Source organism: Planococcus citri, chromosome 2 (genome assembly GCF_950023065.1).
Source record: "Planococcus citri chromosome 2, ihPlaCitr1.1, whole genome shotgun sequence".
NCBI lineage: Eukaryota > Metazoa > Arthropoda > Insecta > Hemiptera > Pseudococcidae > Planococcus > Planococcus citri.
Window position 1 is genome coordinate 49,868,088 of NC_088678.1, and position 18,559 is coordinate 49,886,646.

The window sequence follows — 18,559 nt, forward strand, 5'->3', positions numbered from 1 at the left end:
TGGAAATCGAAAAAAATTTAAAGCCATAGATAGGTAAGTTTCATTTCGACTTTCAATCCTTGCAAGATAGAGATTATAAATTTTTAGGATTTTTTCAAGCACCTAAAAGTATTCAAACTCGTTAATTTATTTTTCAAAAGCGACTTGAAAGTTGAAATTCGAAATTCAAAATTCAAATTTGGGCGCATGTACTGCATTGTCTGCTGCTGTATAGATTTGCCTGGTTCAAAAGTTAAGCAATCGTGAAGTTCGTAGGTAAGATTGTGGCTGCGCTACTATCGTGCATGAGAATTCGCAGTGCTTCTCAAATTGTTGTTCAAATGTTCGCCCAAATTTTTTGCTATTTTTGTTGAGTGATAAACTCATTCGATATTTTTAAAATTTTTCGGAGTATTTTATTTGCATGATTTCGCGTTTAATTTAAAAATTGACTAAATTATCGAAGAACTGGCAGTGTTCGAATGACTCATAATAATTAATCAGTACTAGATTACCCAACATTATCAATCAAGCGAAGTCAAGCAAACCGTCATTTTAGCATTGTTTACATTTTTGAATATGCATGGGCGGGGAACTACCTGGAACATAAATATTTGTAGATAATTGTGACGGTGTTTGATTGAATTTTCTGAATTGTGGAAACGAAAATTTCGAGTAACACATTAATTTGTGTTACAGTTGGAGGAGAAAATGTCATCTTCTGATTTGGTAAGTAACTAAAGAAATTCGTATCTGTAAGAAATCACTAATCACTATGTAATCATTTACAGAGTCACATTTTTCCATGTCTACTCCACCCTATTACTCATTGAAAATCATGGAAATGTTAGCAATTTAGAAACAAAGTAACGATCGTATCGTACACATTTATTCGTCAAATGTGGTAATACTATTTGCGGATACGAGCGTTCATTTATCGCTGTATTTATTAATCTATACGATAACACTCGAGATATTATATATGTGCTTCCGTTGAGGCAGTCTGCGATGAATTGGAGTACATCGAGTCATTTGTTGGGGTATTCATAATTCAATTTGTCGGTGTGAAAATGAGGTACATCGTGTTTCCGTCAAACGTTGATTCGAACTATCAATGATCGTCGGCACCGCTTGTTCTACGGTTTCTTTCATGTGATCCTGATGATGAATAATTTTCTGAATGATTAAAACTTCGTTATCGTAATAGTTTAAACGCTTTTTAATTAGGGTTATCGGAGAATTCGAAGTTCGAAGATTTATTCTGGTTCTCATCTTTTATTGATCAACACCATTCCGATAATAACACTGCATAGATATAACACCTTAAGATGGAGAAATCATTTCCAAAATTCATCGGTATTTAGTATCGAAACTAGGAGCTGAATTCTTAATTCCATAATTACTACTTCGTTGCTGTTTTCTGAGAAAAATAAATACAAGTTCTATCATCGAAGATGCGCTTGATGTAGGATTTATTGCGAATGAGTAAAATAATATGTAGAAACAGTGAGACTAAAAAATACCTCTCGTTAATTGCACCTTTCGACGCATATCAGTTATTAAAATATTCATCAATTTTAACTGTATTGTATTAGTTTATTCTATTTTAAAATTGCACCCCTTTCTTATTACGGGGTTTTCTTCGTGACCTCGTCAGCACGACGGCGCCCACGTAACAGTCTTTCGTCTGGATTTTCAATCGATACAGACTTGGTCGTTGTGCGACACTCACACCATACCTAACACACCGTACTCTCGTATCGTTTTCCATCCTTTTTAGGCATTTTGCAACCTAATTAATTTCTCACATCGGATTCTCACCGATTGACTTTCGTTCGGTGGATTAGCTTCACGATGATTTGATACTGTTTGAGTTGAATTAATTTCCAACACCTTTCCGGTCATAGTGATACCCTTATACTAGACTTGAAAGAAGCGAAACATTCACTTTGATGATGAAGTTATTGAACTCGTGTTAACGAAATGCCTTTAGGACTAAAAATTGTCTGACATTGAACCCTGAAAAGAGTATGAAAATATATTTGTTTCTATTCTTAAAGATTTTATTTCTGTTCTAGCGAGTTTCGTGAAATGAATTAATACGAATTTTTATTATACATGTATACAGTCATATATACGGTTTCCTTGGTGAAATCTCATCGTGTTTAAGGCTCACTGAAATATTCAAAAGATGCGTTTTTCAGCAAACGGCTGTAAACTATCGTATAAAACTTCGTTCGCGGTTATATTAAAGCTGACTGCGAGATCGTAAGGGCGTATGTGCCTCATCGAGCGTGAAATTAGAAAAAAAAAAAAAAAACTGTATCATTTGACGAACAAAAGTAAAATATGGCCCAAAATGAACGTATTCTGTTGGTAAATTTTAATACTTTTAGACTTATCAAATTCATCTTACGGTAATTTTTAATTTAGAAACAAAATTTTGAAATTTTTTTAACGAATAAATTCACCAGAGACGCATTCGGATTGAATTTCTAATCCCAATCCGTCCAGACAAAGGGATAACCGATGCCAAGTTGAAGAACTTTTACGGTAAAAGTTTAGAGTATAAATGTTACCATATCCCTGCTCACCTCGATCTGCGTTCTTACTTATATCGACGTTTATTTCCAAGTTGGATAAAATTATACTCCGCAGGCTGAATTTTCGCAATTTTTTTCAAACCTTAATTTAAGTCTCATCGCAAATGTAGAAACAATTTCGCCATTTTCGTCGAATCAAATCGAGTGTAAAAATGCTCTCAGCAACGATATACTGATTTATCGATGATGGAGTAGTGTTTGTGGGTGGTTGTTTTTTTCATGTGAAAAGGATTTGCGAACGAAATCGTACTTCCGAAACGTATATTTTAAGTTACTGTTCGCTAGCCTGTAGTATAGGTATCTATAATACCCGTCAGATGAACTAAAGTCCGCCAGGTTTTTTCCCTCAACTATCGCTTGTCACTTCGAGCCGATGTAAATTGGCGAAAAAAAAATGTTTAAATCGGTTTTTTTCATTTAGTAATATTGGCAATGGTGCGAATATAAGGAACGGAAATAACACAATTTTCATTTTAGTCGAAATTACACTATTATGAATTACCGGAAATAGCATTGCTGCGATATTTCAACATATCCTCATTAGGCTTGATATTTTGTCGTTTAAGATTCGCATTATACGATTGGCATTAGCGTAGCTGTTATAAATGCTGGACTACTAGATCGAACCGGATAATTTTCATTCACGAGCGGAAAAATTAATAGCGTAAGAAAAGAACCAGTTTTATTGGCACGGTAAATGTTCGCTACTAGTTCAGCGAATTATTATAACTTCCAAATTCGTAATGTACTTACGAAAAAAATTGATAAGCTCGACTCGCGGTTTCAGTTTCTAATTTTCGAATCGTTTGAAATTGGGAATTAAAGGATTAAGGAGCTAGTTTAGAAAAGGGCTGCGTATAGACTCGCCAATTATCTCGCGCAAGGCTTTTCCAGTTTCTACTCCTTTTGCTGGATAGTTCTGTGTTTTGTGTTGCTTTCTTTGTCGACTGATAAAGTTTTTTCATTTTGAAATTTTTTTCCAATGTAGATTTTATGGATTACCTAAGGGAAATTTCTTAGAAATGTTTCGAAAAATTTGATTAATTTCTCTTGCACACGTTAGAGTAAGAGGGTGGAGGGGTTAGTGATTGAAAGTTGTTATATAGGTACCAAAATTGAATTCACTCTTGACTGATTTATTTCGGATTCGGTTTTTTGTTTGCGACTAGTTTATTTTCATTTATTTTTGTGTAGGAAGAAGACAAAATAATCAGAAGAATTCAATTTCTGAAATGCACTCATTTTAAATTACAAATAAGTTGAGCATCCGTTGAAAGCTGTCAACGAACTAAATAAAAAAGTGTTCAAAACATATTAAAAAAAAAAAAAAAAGAACATAAAACATTAAAACCAGAGAGAAAATTACCAAAAAGTAATGAAATTCTTGTGACATTTGACGAATTGTAGCAAAAACTTTATAAGATACAGTCTTAATGATTCAACAATATAAGTTCTAAAAGATGAAATAATTCTAGAAATCAACGAAAAATGATGGCTTTTCATTAAAAGTTATTAAAAATTACATAAAAAGTGATAAAAATATGATAAGTAATGTTATGAAAACTCGAAAAAAGAATCACTGATAATTACCAATATAAAAATCACTTCAAATAAATAAACAATGATGAAACCCCAGTGATAAATGATTGGATTTGATCTGATCAGAGTTTTGATCAGATCAGATCTGTTCAGACTTGATCAGACCTTATAAGATCCAACGTGCTTGTTTGATATGGACATTCCTTTTGGATCCAATTAGATCATTCTGTCCAAGCCCGATTAGACGTACCTAATGATGAAGACCTGATTAGATCGAATCAGATTCAGTCATTTCCCCTTGAAGTATCAAGAAACGTTTGCAAAAATTGCATGAAAAGGTATTGCAAAAAATGTTGAAATGATATAAAAATTTAGAAAAAGTATAAAACTTCATCAGAATTTATTAAGGACCTACTAAGTACAAAAAAAAATCAGTAAAATTTTTGGCAGAAATCGCACGGAAAAGTTTTAAACAAATATTAGAATGATATAAAAACGTAAAAAAAAAAAAAAACATGGTAATTATCGAAAAAATAATGAAATTTCGGAAAAATTTTACCCAAAATTTTATGAAGCAATGTTGAAAAAAATGCTAAAATGGTGAAAAAATTTGAGAAGAGCACAAAAATCGATTAAATTTATGTACTACGCAAACGAAATAAATTTTAATAAAATTTGGCAAAAATTGAATGAAAAAGTGTTGAACGCATGTTGTCAAAAAAGCATAAAAATGAATAAAAATGGCCAAAAATGATGAAATTTCAAAAAATAAATATTTTTGAAATTGTCAAAATGATGTAGAAACTCAAAAATATGCATAAAGAATCAATCAAAATTACAAAAAAAAAAGAAATTTTAGTAAGTAAGTATAATTTGACCAAGTCGAAGTAAGCATGAAATTCTATAAAAATTACTTTTTTAAAGTGAGAATTTCGGTAGAATTTCACTGAAATTGCGTGAAAAATTATTAAAAATATGTTGAAATAATGGTAAAACTCACAAAATAACAAAAATCAATAGAAAAAAGTAACCAAAAACCCATGAAAATTTTGTGAAGTTTTGCAAAAGTTGCATGAATAAAGGGTTACCCCCCGATAAGATAGGTAAAATGCCCTTAACCTCGGATTTCGATGAAACTAACAATCACAGGGTATGTTTGGTAGCCCCAAAAAATAATTTTGGGCCCATAGCCCGCTCCCCCCCCCCAGCTAGTGGGGCCAAAAAACGCGTTTTTCAGGGGAAGAATTCTACATTAGCGAGTAATTGAGATAAATTTATTTTGTAAACGAATATAGTTAGAGGATACATGGGGGTACCTCCCTGAATTTTTTTCAGAATTTTTCATCGCATGGGGGGAGAAGGGGGGACAAAATAAAACTTTAAATCGACATTACTCCGGCACGAAAAAACATTCCAAAACGATTTTTTCGTCAAATATGTATCTTTATTAGGTCTACTTTCTATAGAACTCATCACCCGGTCATGTGGAGTGGTGGGTCAAGCTCAAAAGCTCAAAAAACCACATTTTTTACGTTTTTCTCCAAAAATATGGACAAATGGCGGAAATCGAAGAGAACCAAGTTGTTCAGCGTGAAATTTTACCTCAGAATGTGTGATTTAAAATTCGTTATATCGCGCGATCGTATAAAACTACACGCGCAGAGGTATTTTTGCTTACATCAAGATAGCTGAAAAGGTATTCCTGAGTAAAATAGGTGAAATGCCCCTGTCCTCGGATTTTTGAATTTTGATGAAACATTTTTGGGTACCTTTAAAAAAAATGTTGGAGCCACAAAATTCTCCGCACCCCACCCCACCCCACCTCTCTTGCTCACAATAGCGAAAAAACGCTTTTTTCAGGAAAAAATCATGCTTCAACGAGTTTTTAAAAAAAAATTCTGGATTCACTCAAAATACTTGAAGAATATATGATTCTAGCAACCTGAATTCTTTTCAAAAATTGTTGCCCCCCTCCCCCCCCGGGGGATATTGAAGAAAGAAAATTTAAAACCGCGGTAACTCCGAACCTATTTCAAGCACATGAATTTTTTTTCAAAAATGTATCTGCATGAGTACTATAATTGGTATTTTTTTCAAATTTTCCCTCCAGATAAGCCATCTTCAAAAACTCAAAAAACACTCAAAATTGTGTTGTTTGTGTCACGGCACCACCAGAAAAAAGCGATCTGTAAATTTTTCATGCGGGCCTCCAAAAACAATAGAAAACCAACCAACTTCTTGAAACCCCAATTTTGGGGTTATAGGCGCCTCCTCTCCCAATTTTGGGGCAAAAGTAGATCAATCCGTTTTTTTAGTTTTTGGTTCGAAGTTTAGGTTCAAGTTTTTTTACTCTAATCAGCAACTATCTCTTCTTTTGACAATTCCTTCGTAAGTTCTACCGACGTGATAAATTTAGCTTTCATTGCGTATACTTATCCTGTAATTTATTAATTATCGAACTTTCGAGCTTTCTGGTCATATAATGTACTAGTACTATAGATTTTTCTTGGAAAAACATCCTTTTGAGTAAAGCTGGCAACATCGCGGTATACTTACTGGTGAAAAAATTGATAATATTAGTACGCTACCTTTGCACTTTGCAGTTTGCTAAATTACAGGATGAGCTTTTCAACCGGGCTTTATTTTGTACGCTTGTTTCGAGTTTATAATTACACGATATTCTTTGCCGTTTGATGTTACTCGATGATTATTCGAATACAAAATTCAAATTTCGCACTCGAGGGATTTTTCATGGAAAATTTTTACTCAGCTTTTGGGAAACGTACAAAAGGGTAGATTTATTCTATCAAAGCTCTATTCACTGAAGCGAAGCACACATCTTGTAATGCTTCATGGGAAATGTTTTTAAGTGTGTAGAAATATCGTACGAGGTAGTTGCCTTTGCCTTTATTGTAATATTGGGATAGTAGAGCGAGTTCATTGGTATAAGTACAGTACGTTATACCAATATTTCGAAAAATAATGGGGATGCAGTGAGTTGCAGACAGAGGCAGAGAAAAGTAATGCCTTAATGACCTCGTGACCCGTTTGCAGTCGTGTAAGTACAAATAGCTGCTGAATTGTTAGCGAAGGTACCTTACCTACTTATACATTTGTTGGGTGAAATTTGCGTTCGGTTCAATTTGAAATCACTTATTTTGTATGAGGCAGGTCGATAAATGGTAATAGTTTTATCATCATCGTATTGTTCCTAACTTAAATAGTAATGCCCTTCTTGGTGATGATGCCCATGACATTGAATGATACAACTACACACAGTGCGTTTGGTCTGAATGAAAATTCACACCGCCATTGTGTATACGCTTTCAGCATTTGGCAACGTTGCCTTTGCATTTATACGGTTTAAGATAACAAAGGATTTATTATGTCGCCGTATTAAATTGCATTTTTATTAATCAACGCCGACTGTGGTATATTAAAAAGTTAGCATTGCGTTTGTGTGCGTTGAATGGTGGGTTGTGACAGAGCACGAGCAAGGCTAATTTAACAATATATGGGTATATAGAGCAGACTCGGAAGCTTTAAAATGTACTTAATTTTAATCATAGGTTAGGCTCCTCTATCATCCGCTTGATTTGAAACGGTAAATGTACTTTTTTTTTGTGATAGCGAAATTTCAAGGTTTCGATGAACCTGGATTACGTATTGTCAATCTTCTGTGATGAACCGCTAAGTTTCATCAAATCAATTGGTGTATGCATTTTTTTGATAAATTATCGAAGAAATGAACGTATGCATCAAAGTATTAATGAATTTAAAAAAAAAAAAAACCAAGAATTTAGAATCCCAATTTTCCTCAGGTTTATCCCTTTTCCCACAGACACCCCCATATATTTTTACCTACTCATGTGAGTCCTACCGAAGTATTGAAAAAAACAAACAAAATGTTATTTTAGGTATTGAAAAAACAAATTAAAAATTCGCAATATTTTTGAATTCCTTGAAATGAAATCCAAAAATATCAATCTGACAATATTATGCAAACAGTCTACGACAGACAGTCGAGTTGAGGTGTAATTTTGATCGCGGTTTAAGTCATCACACGTTTCTCAGAGAGAGCAACGTGTGAGATTTTTTCTCATTTTATCGAGACAAGGTCGTTTTGCAGACGTCGATGTGGCTTATTTCCGGTACGATGAGACTTCATTAAAAAGTGCTCGATGTTTGTGGAGGTGGACGGTCGAGCGGATCTGTCGGATTAATGTAGCAACACGCTGCGATGAAAATTCGAGCAAAATTTCAAGCAATTTTCATCGAGGCATTAAATTGGGGAAATACTCCGGCGAATTTCGAAAGGCTTAGCTTTCCATAATGTGGGTTATTTCAGCCATTTTTTCACAAGTTGCGAATTAAATCTTTTTTTACGAGATAAGTTTTTATGGTATTCGAGACGACCTTCGAAAGACTCGAAGAAATTAGATATCGAAGATTCTCTTGAAATAAGAGCGAAAAAATAATTGTTTTTTCGAATTCGTAAGATCGATGTGTTCGTAACAGAGAAATTCTTTTCGCGCTGACGTGTCTTTTTGATGGATAACTTTCTTCAAAAGTACTTCGATGACCCTTTTTCGTATTTTGTGGACGGATTTTGAAAAGCGTTGTTTTGAAATACGAGCTATACGTTTCTGTAATTTCTTCTATTTGCGCTTCAGTTTTAATTCATGGATGCATTTAATTGATGGAGAGAGGTTGGTGAATTTTGCAATGGATTAAATTTTCCTCTATTTGGAGTTGAAATTATTCGATTTTCAACGAAGTCTTTTGTAATGAGATAGATATTTTCATTAGAGTTCAATCTTAGTATGGGAATACTTTTTCAATTTTCACTTTTATTTCAAATCGAATAAATTAAATTGTTTGAATTCCGAAGTGCCTATTTTGCTGTTTGATTGCAAATCTTAGCAATGATTTCTGTAATTTATTGCACATTAATTACATTTTTATACCTATTACTTATTTATTTTGTGCTTTAAAAAAAATGAACGATAAATTTAGATTCCCTCGTGCCGTATCGTTTGATAAATAATTAATACGGATTGCTTCGCTGCGCGTGTCATCAAAGACTATGTCACATTTGCACCCAGTTGAAAAGTTCAGATTGCAGTTTTGCAATTTCTTTCTCAATTACTTACTTTTTTTTTTTCGTTGCAAAATTATTGATTTCATGGTCAATGTACACGAGTATTAATTGTGCGAGTTAACTGATGCGAATATTTGCATTCAAATTTATTTATGTATGAGGTTTAAGTTGTTGTCAGCATAGGAGATTAGATTATTTGATGCAAATTCAAAAAAATTCATGCTCGAATGAGGATTAAGGAACTTGAAAATAAGCATTTTCCGTATGAGAAATCTGCTGATGATGTGAAGTGCACGTGGCATGAAATGTCGAAAAAATGTTTTTGAAGATAGCTCCTGATGTCATGTCATTCAGTATTCAGTTCATTAGATATTTTGATACAATAGAAAAAGTAACCACGAGTCATGAATGGAATTCGAACAGGTATATCTCTATATTCTATTCGTGTAAGAAAAATTCATTATTTCAGATGTAAAGAAAAAGTTCTCTTCTTTTCTATACGATGTAGGAGTAGGTGGGAATAGAGGTACTTATCTGGAGTTGTTTTGATGCCACGATGTAATGAAATACGATATCAGCGTAAAAATGTCACTAGAACAGGCATTTTTAATATTTTCACCACTTCGTATCGCTTTCAATATACGAAATAACTCGGGCGAAGTTTGTAAATAACTCATTCTAGAGTGCTTATTAAAATCTACGAAATAGGATATTTTTTCTTGAATTTCTCTCGTATAGTAGGTAAAGGAGATCTGAACAGAAGTGCTTACTGACGTTTACTTAGCTGAAACTTGAAAATTTGTTTTTGATCGTTTGTTATGTTTTTATGTTTGATTTTTTGAAAATTTTCAAATTGAAGACTGTTGTTATAAGAGAAGTACAGTATGAGCATTCCTGATGGTAAGAAAAGAGGGAACGTATTCATTATTCATGACGTTAGACGACAAATTTCAAGTACATAAAGTGTCTGAAAAAGCTTACAATTTTTTGATACCTATCTTCACAAAAGTGTCAGATCATTCAATTTTTTTCTCAATTTTACAAGCTTCATTATTTTCAAGAATTCTCCCTGAATTAATACCTACCTACTTGACAAAATATCAATTTTAAAATTGACAATAGTGGCCAAAAATGGCACCATCATTATGTCAAAATACTCCCCAGTTTCAAAAACAATCTTGTATGTTATTTTTTGAAACTGGGTCATTTTTTCCTATCCTTGCTTCCTTATCTAATATCCTCTTGTTTTTTCTGCGTACATTGCTTATCATTAAATTTTTGCTGTTAGAATGCAGGATGGAAATTCAGATTAGTTATATTGATTATCATTAAATTTTTGCTATTGGAATGCAGGATGGAAATTCAGATTAAGTAGTTAAACCGTGATTGATTACATATTTCCATTCTCATCGAGCAAAATGTGTGGCTTTTTTTGTAATTTAGTGTGTTTTAATTTTATTTTCTTTCAAATATCATATTGAAGGATATCACATTTGAAATTGAATAAATAAGTATTCTGGAATTCTATGATATCAATTTTTTAGTCATTATTGCTAATTCCAAAAAGTTGAGAAATGTAAGCAAAAGCTTATAAAATTTTGAGTTTTTGAAATTGGTAAGTAATGATAACCAGAAACTTGGCACAACTACATTCCAAAACTATAAAATATTTTCTCCTACATGTAGGAATTTACCCGAAAATGAGCAGTTTTGCAAATTTTTAACCGTTCAGTGGTATCCAGAAAGTGGCTTTGAATTGGACTGATTTTTCCACAATAGGGACTTCAGTGGGAAAAACACAATTTTTTCTATAATGCCTCCTTTTTGAGATCAATATCTCCACTCTGGATACAAGTACATCACAGAGGCTAAAGAGACCAAATTAATGGTTTGTATCATCCAAATAGAGTGAAATGCTTTTGGTGTTACCTTTTGTAAGGTTGTAGATAGGATTAATAATTTATGAATACGCAGAAATGAAATCTCTATTGGTAGCCCTGTATTTCCTACTGGAGCTTGGATATCATTCTTCTTGAAAGTAAAAATTTGCCACATTTGGTATGCTTCTTTTCAAATTCCTCGAGCTTTTTGACCTTTTCACTTTGTTTTCAAACTCCCTGGTCAGAAATTACAAAGCCTAAATGATCAGTGCAGTTTTTGAAAAACTGGGCCTTACATAATTATGTTGTTGGATTGAGTTTCAATCCATGCTCACAAAATTAAATAGAAGACTTTTTTCCAGTCTTTCTATCGTCTTGTCAAAAGTTGTGCCTGAAATTTTAATACCTATCATCAACATACCTTGTGGTACCATCTTCATTTTCAATAACTTGATAGATCATATGAACAAATTCCCCTTATGATATCCAGGCCATATGGCAGTCTAGTAAACTTGTAAACTTGACCTTCCACCCAAAAAGCCATAAACTTACATGATTCCTGATCATGTTCTAATTGCCAAAATCCCGCAGTGAAATCAAGAGTACAGAAAAACTTATTGCCTGCATTATCAAAAATCGCACTATAGATAGTGTTTGGTTCAGTCAATACTTTCCTTAAGAATTTACTGAGCTTGTCCCAAACTACATAGACAAAGAGGAATGCCTCCGTTTTTGTTGATAACTGGTGCTAAAGTATTAATATAGTACGAGTGAGAGCAACTAATTATTTCAAGTGTGAGCATTTCAGTTATTGCTTTGTATCAGGGTTGTTGTGATCCGGATCATTACGTGATCCGGATCATGATCCGGATCACATTTGAGTGATCTGTATCCGTGATCCGGATCATTTTCTGCAGTAGGAATCGGGATCCGTGATCCGGATCATTATTCCACAAGGATTCGTGATCTATGATCCGATTCAAAATTTTCCGCGGATCATTTTTTCACGGATCCTTTTTTTTCACCAGTAATGCTGCATTGCTGCATGTTTTTGCTTTGAAAATTCGATTTTATTAAAAATTAATGGAGTTGAACTCAATTTGTTGGATATTGATGTAGGTAAAATCGACGTAATGTCATTGGTTTTTCGCTAGGATGCCTAGTTTTTGATTTTTTGACAAAAAACCGCAAGTAAAACTTTTTGAAAATTATTTTTTGAAAAATTTGCACACTGTGTTTCATAAAAGTCAATCTGGAAGCGAAAGGAAGCGTCCTACGAAAAAATTACACATGACCAAAATTGAAGAGAATTAAATTTCCAATCGACATGATCTCATTAGTTTTTCTCTAGGATGCTTAGTTTTTGATTTATTGACAAAAAACTAAAATTTTTTGAAATGTAAAATTTTTATTTTTCAATTTCTGCAAATTTTTAAGCTGAGGCTGACTTTTTCCCACCCCTGTATAATGTGTTATTGCAAATTTTTTGAAAATAAAATGGAGACTATTTCGTTTTTTCACGTTTTTGTTCAATCTTCAATTTAAAAAAAACCAATTTAGTACCCAGTACAATTTCCTTGAAATGATCCGAAAAACGATCCGTGAAATTTGATCCGGATCACTTTTTTCTGGAGTGATTCGTGATTCGTGATCCGGATCACAATTTCCCGGAACATCTTTGATCCGTGATCCGGATCACAAATTTCTCAATGATTCGTGATCCGTGATTCGGATCAAATTTCCGTGATCCGCAACAACCCTGCTTTGTATAGATCGGGCAATAATTTGTTGCTCAAATGGAATTTTTCACCTCTCCATAGTTTGAGATGTTCATTTCCTTCTAGGAAACTGAACTTTACCTATTCACCAGTATACTTTCCAGGATTTAGACTAAAAATGTCATCAAAGTGTTCTAAGCTCTCAGCTCTCACAAATCCCTGAATAGATTAGTTTTTCATAATGAAGCCATTTTTGAACATTTCATTCAAGTCTTACCTCAAGAAGTTGTTGAAGATATTTTTTAATTCATGCACTGAAAGAAATAAACAGTAATCGTTACATTAAAACGATGCACTCAGTGCATTTAAACGCGGTAATTTTGGTATAGGAATGAAACACAGTAATCAATGTAAAGCCCGGAACGATGTCGTTAGTGATGTGGTTATAACAGCTATCGCATCGCTTAAAAGCGATATCCGTTAGTAATCGGTATCGCCAAATAAAACCCGAACCTGTTAGTTGGTACAATCACTTTTCATAAAACGATTATTTCAGTATCGTTTATGCATGGGCACACAAATCCTCATCTGTTGCATGAATACATGAATGGTTGCGCACGCTTATATGAGCGAGGGGGTGTGTGAGTGTGTGAGTCAGTATTCAAAAGCGTTTGCGATAGCGATACCAAAAGCGATACTAACGACATCGCTTCAAATAAACCTGTTACTAACAGTATCGTTAACAGTTTTGAAGCGATGTCGTTGTAACGACTAACGACATCGTTCCGGGCTTTAGTACATATTTAGAGAAGTAACTATTACACAGAAGTGCGGTAACCATTACATCGTTTTTATTCAACAATATTTTAAAAAGTGGGGTTAGGGGTATATCAATTTCAAGTTTCTCCACACATCTAAATAATCCTCACTGCAACAAATTTTTCAACACCTTATTCACCTACAAAAATTTTCTGACCTAACTGGGATTTGAACCTGCGACCTCTCGTTCCTAACTACCTGCACTTAACGACATGGCCGCGAGTAGAATATTTGATTCAGGACCTAGAAGTATTTATATGTTTTTCACTGTTTGGGAATAAAGGATTTCATTGCAGTACAGTGATGTACTCAGTACATCGTTTACTGTATTCAGTAAATCACTACAAGGTTCTCAGTCATGTTTAAGGAATGTAATCATTGCTTACTACATATCGTACATAATGTAACTATTACCCACCAAATGATGTTTTGAATACCATGTCTGCAGGACTGAGTCCCCAAAGAAATGTAATGAGAACATAGAAATTAATTTTAAAAAGTGATGCAATAAATCCATCCTGGCGATGTACTCATTCCATTATTTGATGCATTCTCTGATTTAAACTATGTAATCATTACATCAAAATGAGGCAATTTGAAAATTACTGTACTGTGCAGTAACCATTGCATCAATTTCGGGACTGAATAACGCGTTTTGAAAATCATTTCTTTCAGTGTGTACTTCCAATTTTAAGAATTGGAATGAAGGGGGCAGAGCCAGAGGGTCAGAAAAATTTCATTTTGGAATTTTAAAATTCTAAAAACATTAGATAAAGAACTATAAAATTTTTGACCAAAAAAAACAGAATTTGTATGATTTTAAATCTAAAGTAATTTTATTTTAGAATTTGAAGGGGAATATGAGATGTACTTAAGCATTTTATTTCAGTGTAAGAATTCAGAAATCGTCAAAATTTCAAAAATTAATTATTAGACCTCCCCCCCCAAAAAAAACTAAAAACGATTTTAAAAAATTGAATTGAATTTTTTCCGTTTAAAATGTTGATGCTACATACATCGCAGTAGTACCTACGGTTTTTATACCTACTTTTAAAGAGAATTCCAAGAATTCCAAAGTGAAAATTTTTTAACCCCATTATTTTTTTCTAATTTTAGTTGTAAAAAAAAGGAAATTAATTCTGTGTTTTTGAACATAAAATGTACCTAGTGTGTTCACCCCTGGAAGTACATACTTCGAATTTATTGTCGAATCCCGTCACTTTTTTTATGGGATTTCTAAAATACAGCACCAGGTGAAATTACATTGGTAAATATTCTCAAAAATTGGGATATAGAATTGAAAAATGATCGGACTCTTGAAAAAAGTCATCAATTCAGAGTTCGATTCTTCGATTTTAGTAGTTTTGAAAGAGTTGAGTTGCACTATTTTAGTTTTGGTACTAAAAAATGAGTTAGTTGTTGATTAATTTTCAAAAAGAGTTTTCCCAACCCTATGGCCTATATAGTGACTATATTCAACCTTTTGTTAGTTTTTCGGAAGCACTTGAAAAAATTTCAACAAACTGTTTAGAAATATAAAATTTTTTAAATTATTTTTGAATCTTAACATATTGATTTAAAGAAGGGCTCTCGGGTCATAAAATAAATTTTTTACGAACTATCCTACGTAATTATCAAGGACTTTCTAACGAAAACCGGGCTAGTAGGTAATGTTGCTCACAATTGAAAATGATTTTCATTTATGGCCCAGCTCATCCCCTTAGAAAAGGTCGAATGCGTTAAGAGCTACTACTACCCCATAAAAGTTGCTAACGAGACCGAGGGATTTTCCTACCGGCACGGCGAATAGATGGATAAGTAAAGTAATTCACGTTGTTGGTAAATTGCATAAAAATGTTGCGGCATCGGTAGGTAGGTATTTCGTTGCTTAACCCAGACTAATCGATCACAGGGTGCCTGGTGTGTAAACTTGGTACGTGTTCTAAGATGATCTATTGCAAGGGTTAATATATGCAACCTAATTTTCGTATATTCTGTCTTAATACTATAATGTCGTACCGTATACTTTATATTGTGTATTGTATTACTACAGTAGTACGATGCAAATCATTAACCCTATACTCTCAATATAGTAGATATAGTAAGTAGGTAGTAAGTTTATAGGTACACAATATCTCTACGTACAGATAAATATATCGCAACAACGATATGTTGTCCTTACGTATTGTACATGTAGAGTATATATTTGCAGAGGAAAGGAAAGAAGCAGAAGCGAAAAAAATTACGCAGGTTGAAAAGAGGGTTCGTTTGTCCCCGGTAAAAGTCTATAGCTTTTGCGCTTTCCAGCATTACAGTCGGCGGCTGCCGTTGAAATTTCTCAGTGTTACAGAATGCAAAAAACGTATCTCAATTTCCCTTCTTTATTATACGACAGCGAAATATAGACGAATAACTAGGCTGTAATTTTTTTTTCACCCGAAATAATTTCATGCCTGCCGAAAAGTCTGCCGGATACTTGAAAATGAAGCAAGTCGTGTTAAGTTTACGATCCGAGATACGATATAAATTTAGATTTCGGCCGACGACGCGCGATATTAGCCTCTTGGTTGGGCAACACTGTGCTCATAAACGATGAAAGAAATTTGTATTCTTCGGTTTGCATCGATCGCCGGACTCGTTAATGACGACGCGTGATTGGTCGAGCTGGCATATGACGCAAAGGGTTCCCTTTGTATCCCCCGTGTTTCGGAGCCTCCGAATTGGAGTTGTTCGTTAAAGGGGGAACTTTTTCACGTTAGTACCGCAGCGCTTATGCGTTCCATATTAACGTTGAGTTGGTTCGACGTATAGTGAAGTTTTTTGTACTGCCGTTATGGGGTTGTGTCGTCAAAAACTTTAAAATCATCGCGCTTTCCTCTGTTTTTTTTTAGTTTTTTTTTTTACTTATTTTGTAAATTTTTTTAAATAATAATTTTGTGTAAATCGGTGTTAAGTTCGCGGGTGTGTGAAATCCACTAGCCGCCCCCCTCCTCTTCAACCGGAGGATTTATCGACACCAAAATGCCTGACGATACGGTTTGTACTAGTACTGCTATGCAATTTTTCGTGTATTATTTAAACGAACCGTTTCGGTGATCGGTTTTCAAATACGGGGCCCTTAATGGTTGGTTGAGTAATGTGAGAGTGACCTTTACGAGTAATTTATTCGGATGTATTTTCAACGACTGTGATTGAAATTTATTGTTTGATAGGGTGACCTGCTGAAACTTGCGTTTTATTTCTATACGCAAGAGTAGGTTTCGCGATGCTCCTCGTTGCAGCGTCCGTCCTGTATCGGTGTATTGAAATTTTTTCACAAATTTATCCAAAGTCGATTGTCTTTTTATAATACGTGCATTTTACATTACTCTGTTACATTGTGTGACCTATATCGCAGTTTGCACGTTTCTATAATAGAAAAACATACAGACAGACGTACGAATAGTCTCATATACGAGTACGTTGTATCCACACTGTGTATAGGCATTAACGTACCATTAGCGATATAATTACGCATAGACTTGTATTGCCTCTGCAAATCCTTGGATCGCAATTAATCCTTCAGCGAGAAGATTTTCCATCGTGATTATTAGACAACATATCTCGAGTTACGTAGGCTATGTGTCTTTCTCTCTATATGGATCTTCTTATTATAGTAAATTTTTATTGAAACGGATTAATTCACGTGAAAATTCAATTGAACGTATCCTGTCGTAATGACGACCTTACATTAGAGGTTTTTCTTTTACTCTTTATGGTAGGTGGAGAACGTACCTACGTACTATATTTGTATAGAGAAAAAAATTGTCATTTTCCCTTCACCAAGGCCGAGTAATTAAAATATCATTGGAATAGGTCGTATAAAGGCGATTTTTTTTTTCGCCGCTTCAACGTGGGTTAATAAACCTTTGGGACAAAAAAAATGAACTTGAAACCTTTTTGGAATAATTCCAACATCTTACGTGTGTTTAAACGTTAATTACGTAATCGTATTCGTATATCTGTGTACCAATTGACAACGTATGTCTATGTATTTGTACAGCACGTGGTTTATGAGTAAGAGGCAAGTGCTGCAGTATACTCGCAAAATCTCCCAATAACCTAAATTATATCTTTGAACCGGCTCTATATATGTACTTGTGATAATTAGATCTATTTTCAACTCGTCACGAGATGGATGAGCTTATTCTTTTTTCGATGACGAATCTCGTAAAATTTTGACACTTTTACGAGTATTATGGCGAAGAATGACGATGATGTGTGATTACAAACGAATGCAAATGCAGTTTGAAACGTTTTATTGTCGAGGATTCGAATATGCAAAATAATTTTCAACTTTATCATTGCTCATTTATGTGCCTCGGTAATCGTAAATTTGAATTACGATGAGCACGTGTGTCTTTTCACTTCCCTAAGGAGCTCATCACGTCGCGTCGTAGACTGGTTTTGTAGTTCTGTTTTTGTACAAATGCATTTGAAACAGCTGATCGATATGTGACAAAGGATGTGAGCGAATTTGCTGATTTAAATGTACAAACTTTCAGACTGAAGGGTTTCCAGAAGTGGACAATTTTTCTCGAGGATTCGGAGACAACTTTTTATTGTACTTAGTTGTGCTTTGTACTTATAAGTGATTGGAAATTTCTTTCGATTTGATCCAATTTCAAAGAGTGGAGTGTCCTTGCTCCACGATGAGTTGAAATCAGGATTAACGATGCCAAGTTTTTGAAGTAATAAGGATGAGAATCGAACTGATAAAAGCATGAGTCTGTAGATGTCACATGCGGAATGAATTATCGAAAAATTAGAATTTTTGTCCAATTTGAATCGAAACTGAACTTGAAATTTTGATTTAACATCTTGGGCTATGATAGTAAAGAAAAATGCAAGAGACTGGAGGGGAAGGGGGTAATTTACTCG

The 18,559-nt window shown here is 34.0% G+C and overlaps 1 protein-coding gene across 5 annotated transcripts in view; it reads left to right on the top strand.

Moving 5' to 3' along the window:
• The first annotated feature begins 409 nt into the window (after nucleotides 1-409).
• Nucleotides 410-18,559, top strand: part of Atpalpha (sodium/potassium-transporting ATPase subunit alpha) — a 38,110-nt gene continuing 19,960 nt past the window's right edge. For 2 of the 5 annotated variants that reach the window (XM_065351021.1, XM_065351023.1), the window contains exon 1: nucleotides 16,387-16,675. In XM_065351021.1, coding sequence (XP_065207093.1) covers nucleotides 16,661-16,675 — 15 coding nt within the window. In that variant the 5' untranslated portion in view covers nucleotides 16,387-16,660. Of the gene's footprint in view, nucleotides 709-16,386; nucleotides 16,676-18,559 lie in introns of those variants that run through there. The other 3 variants (XM_065351020.1, XM_065351019.1, XM_065351022.1) reach the window with 3 other exon arrangements.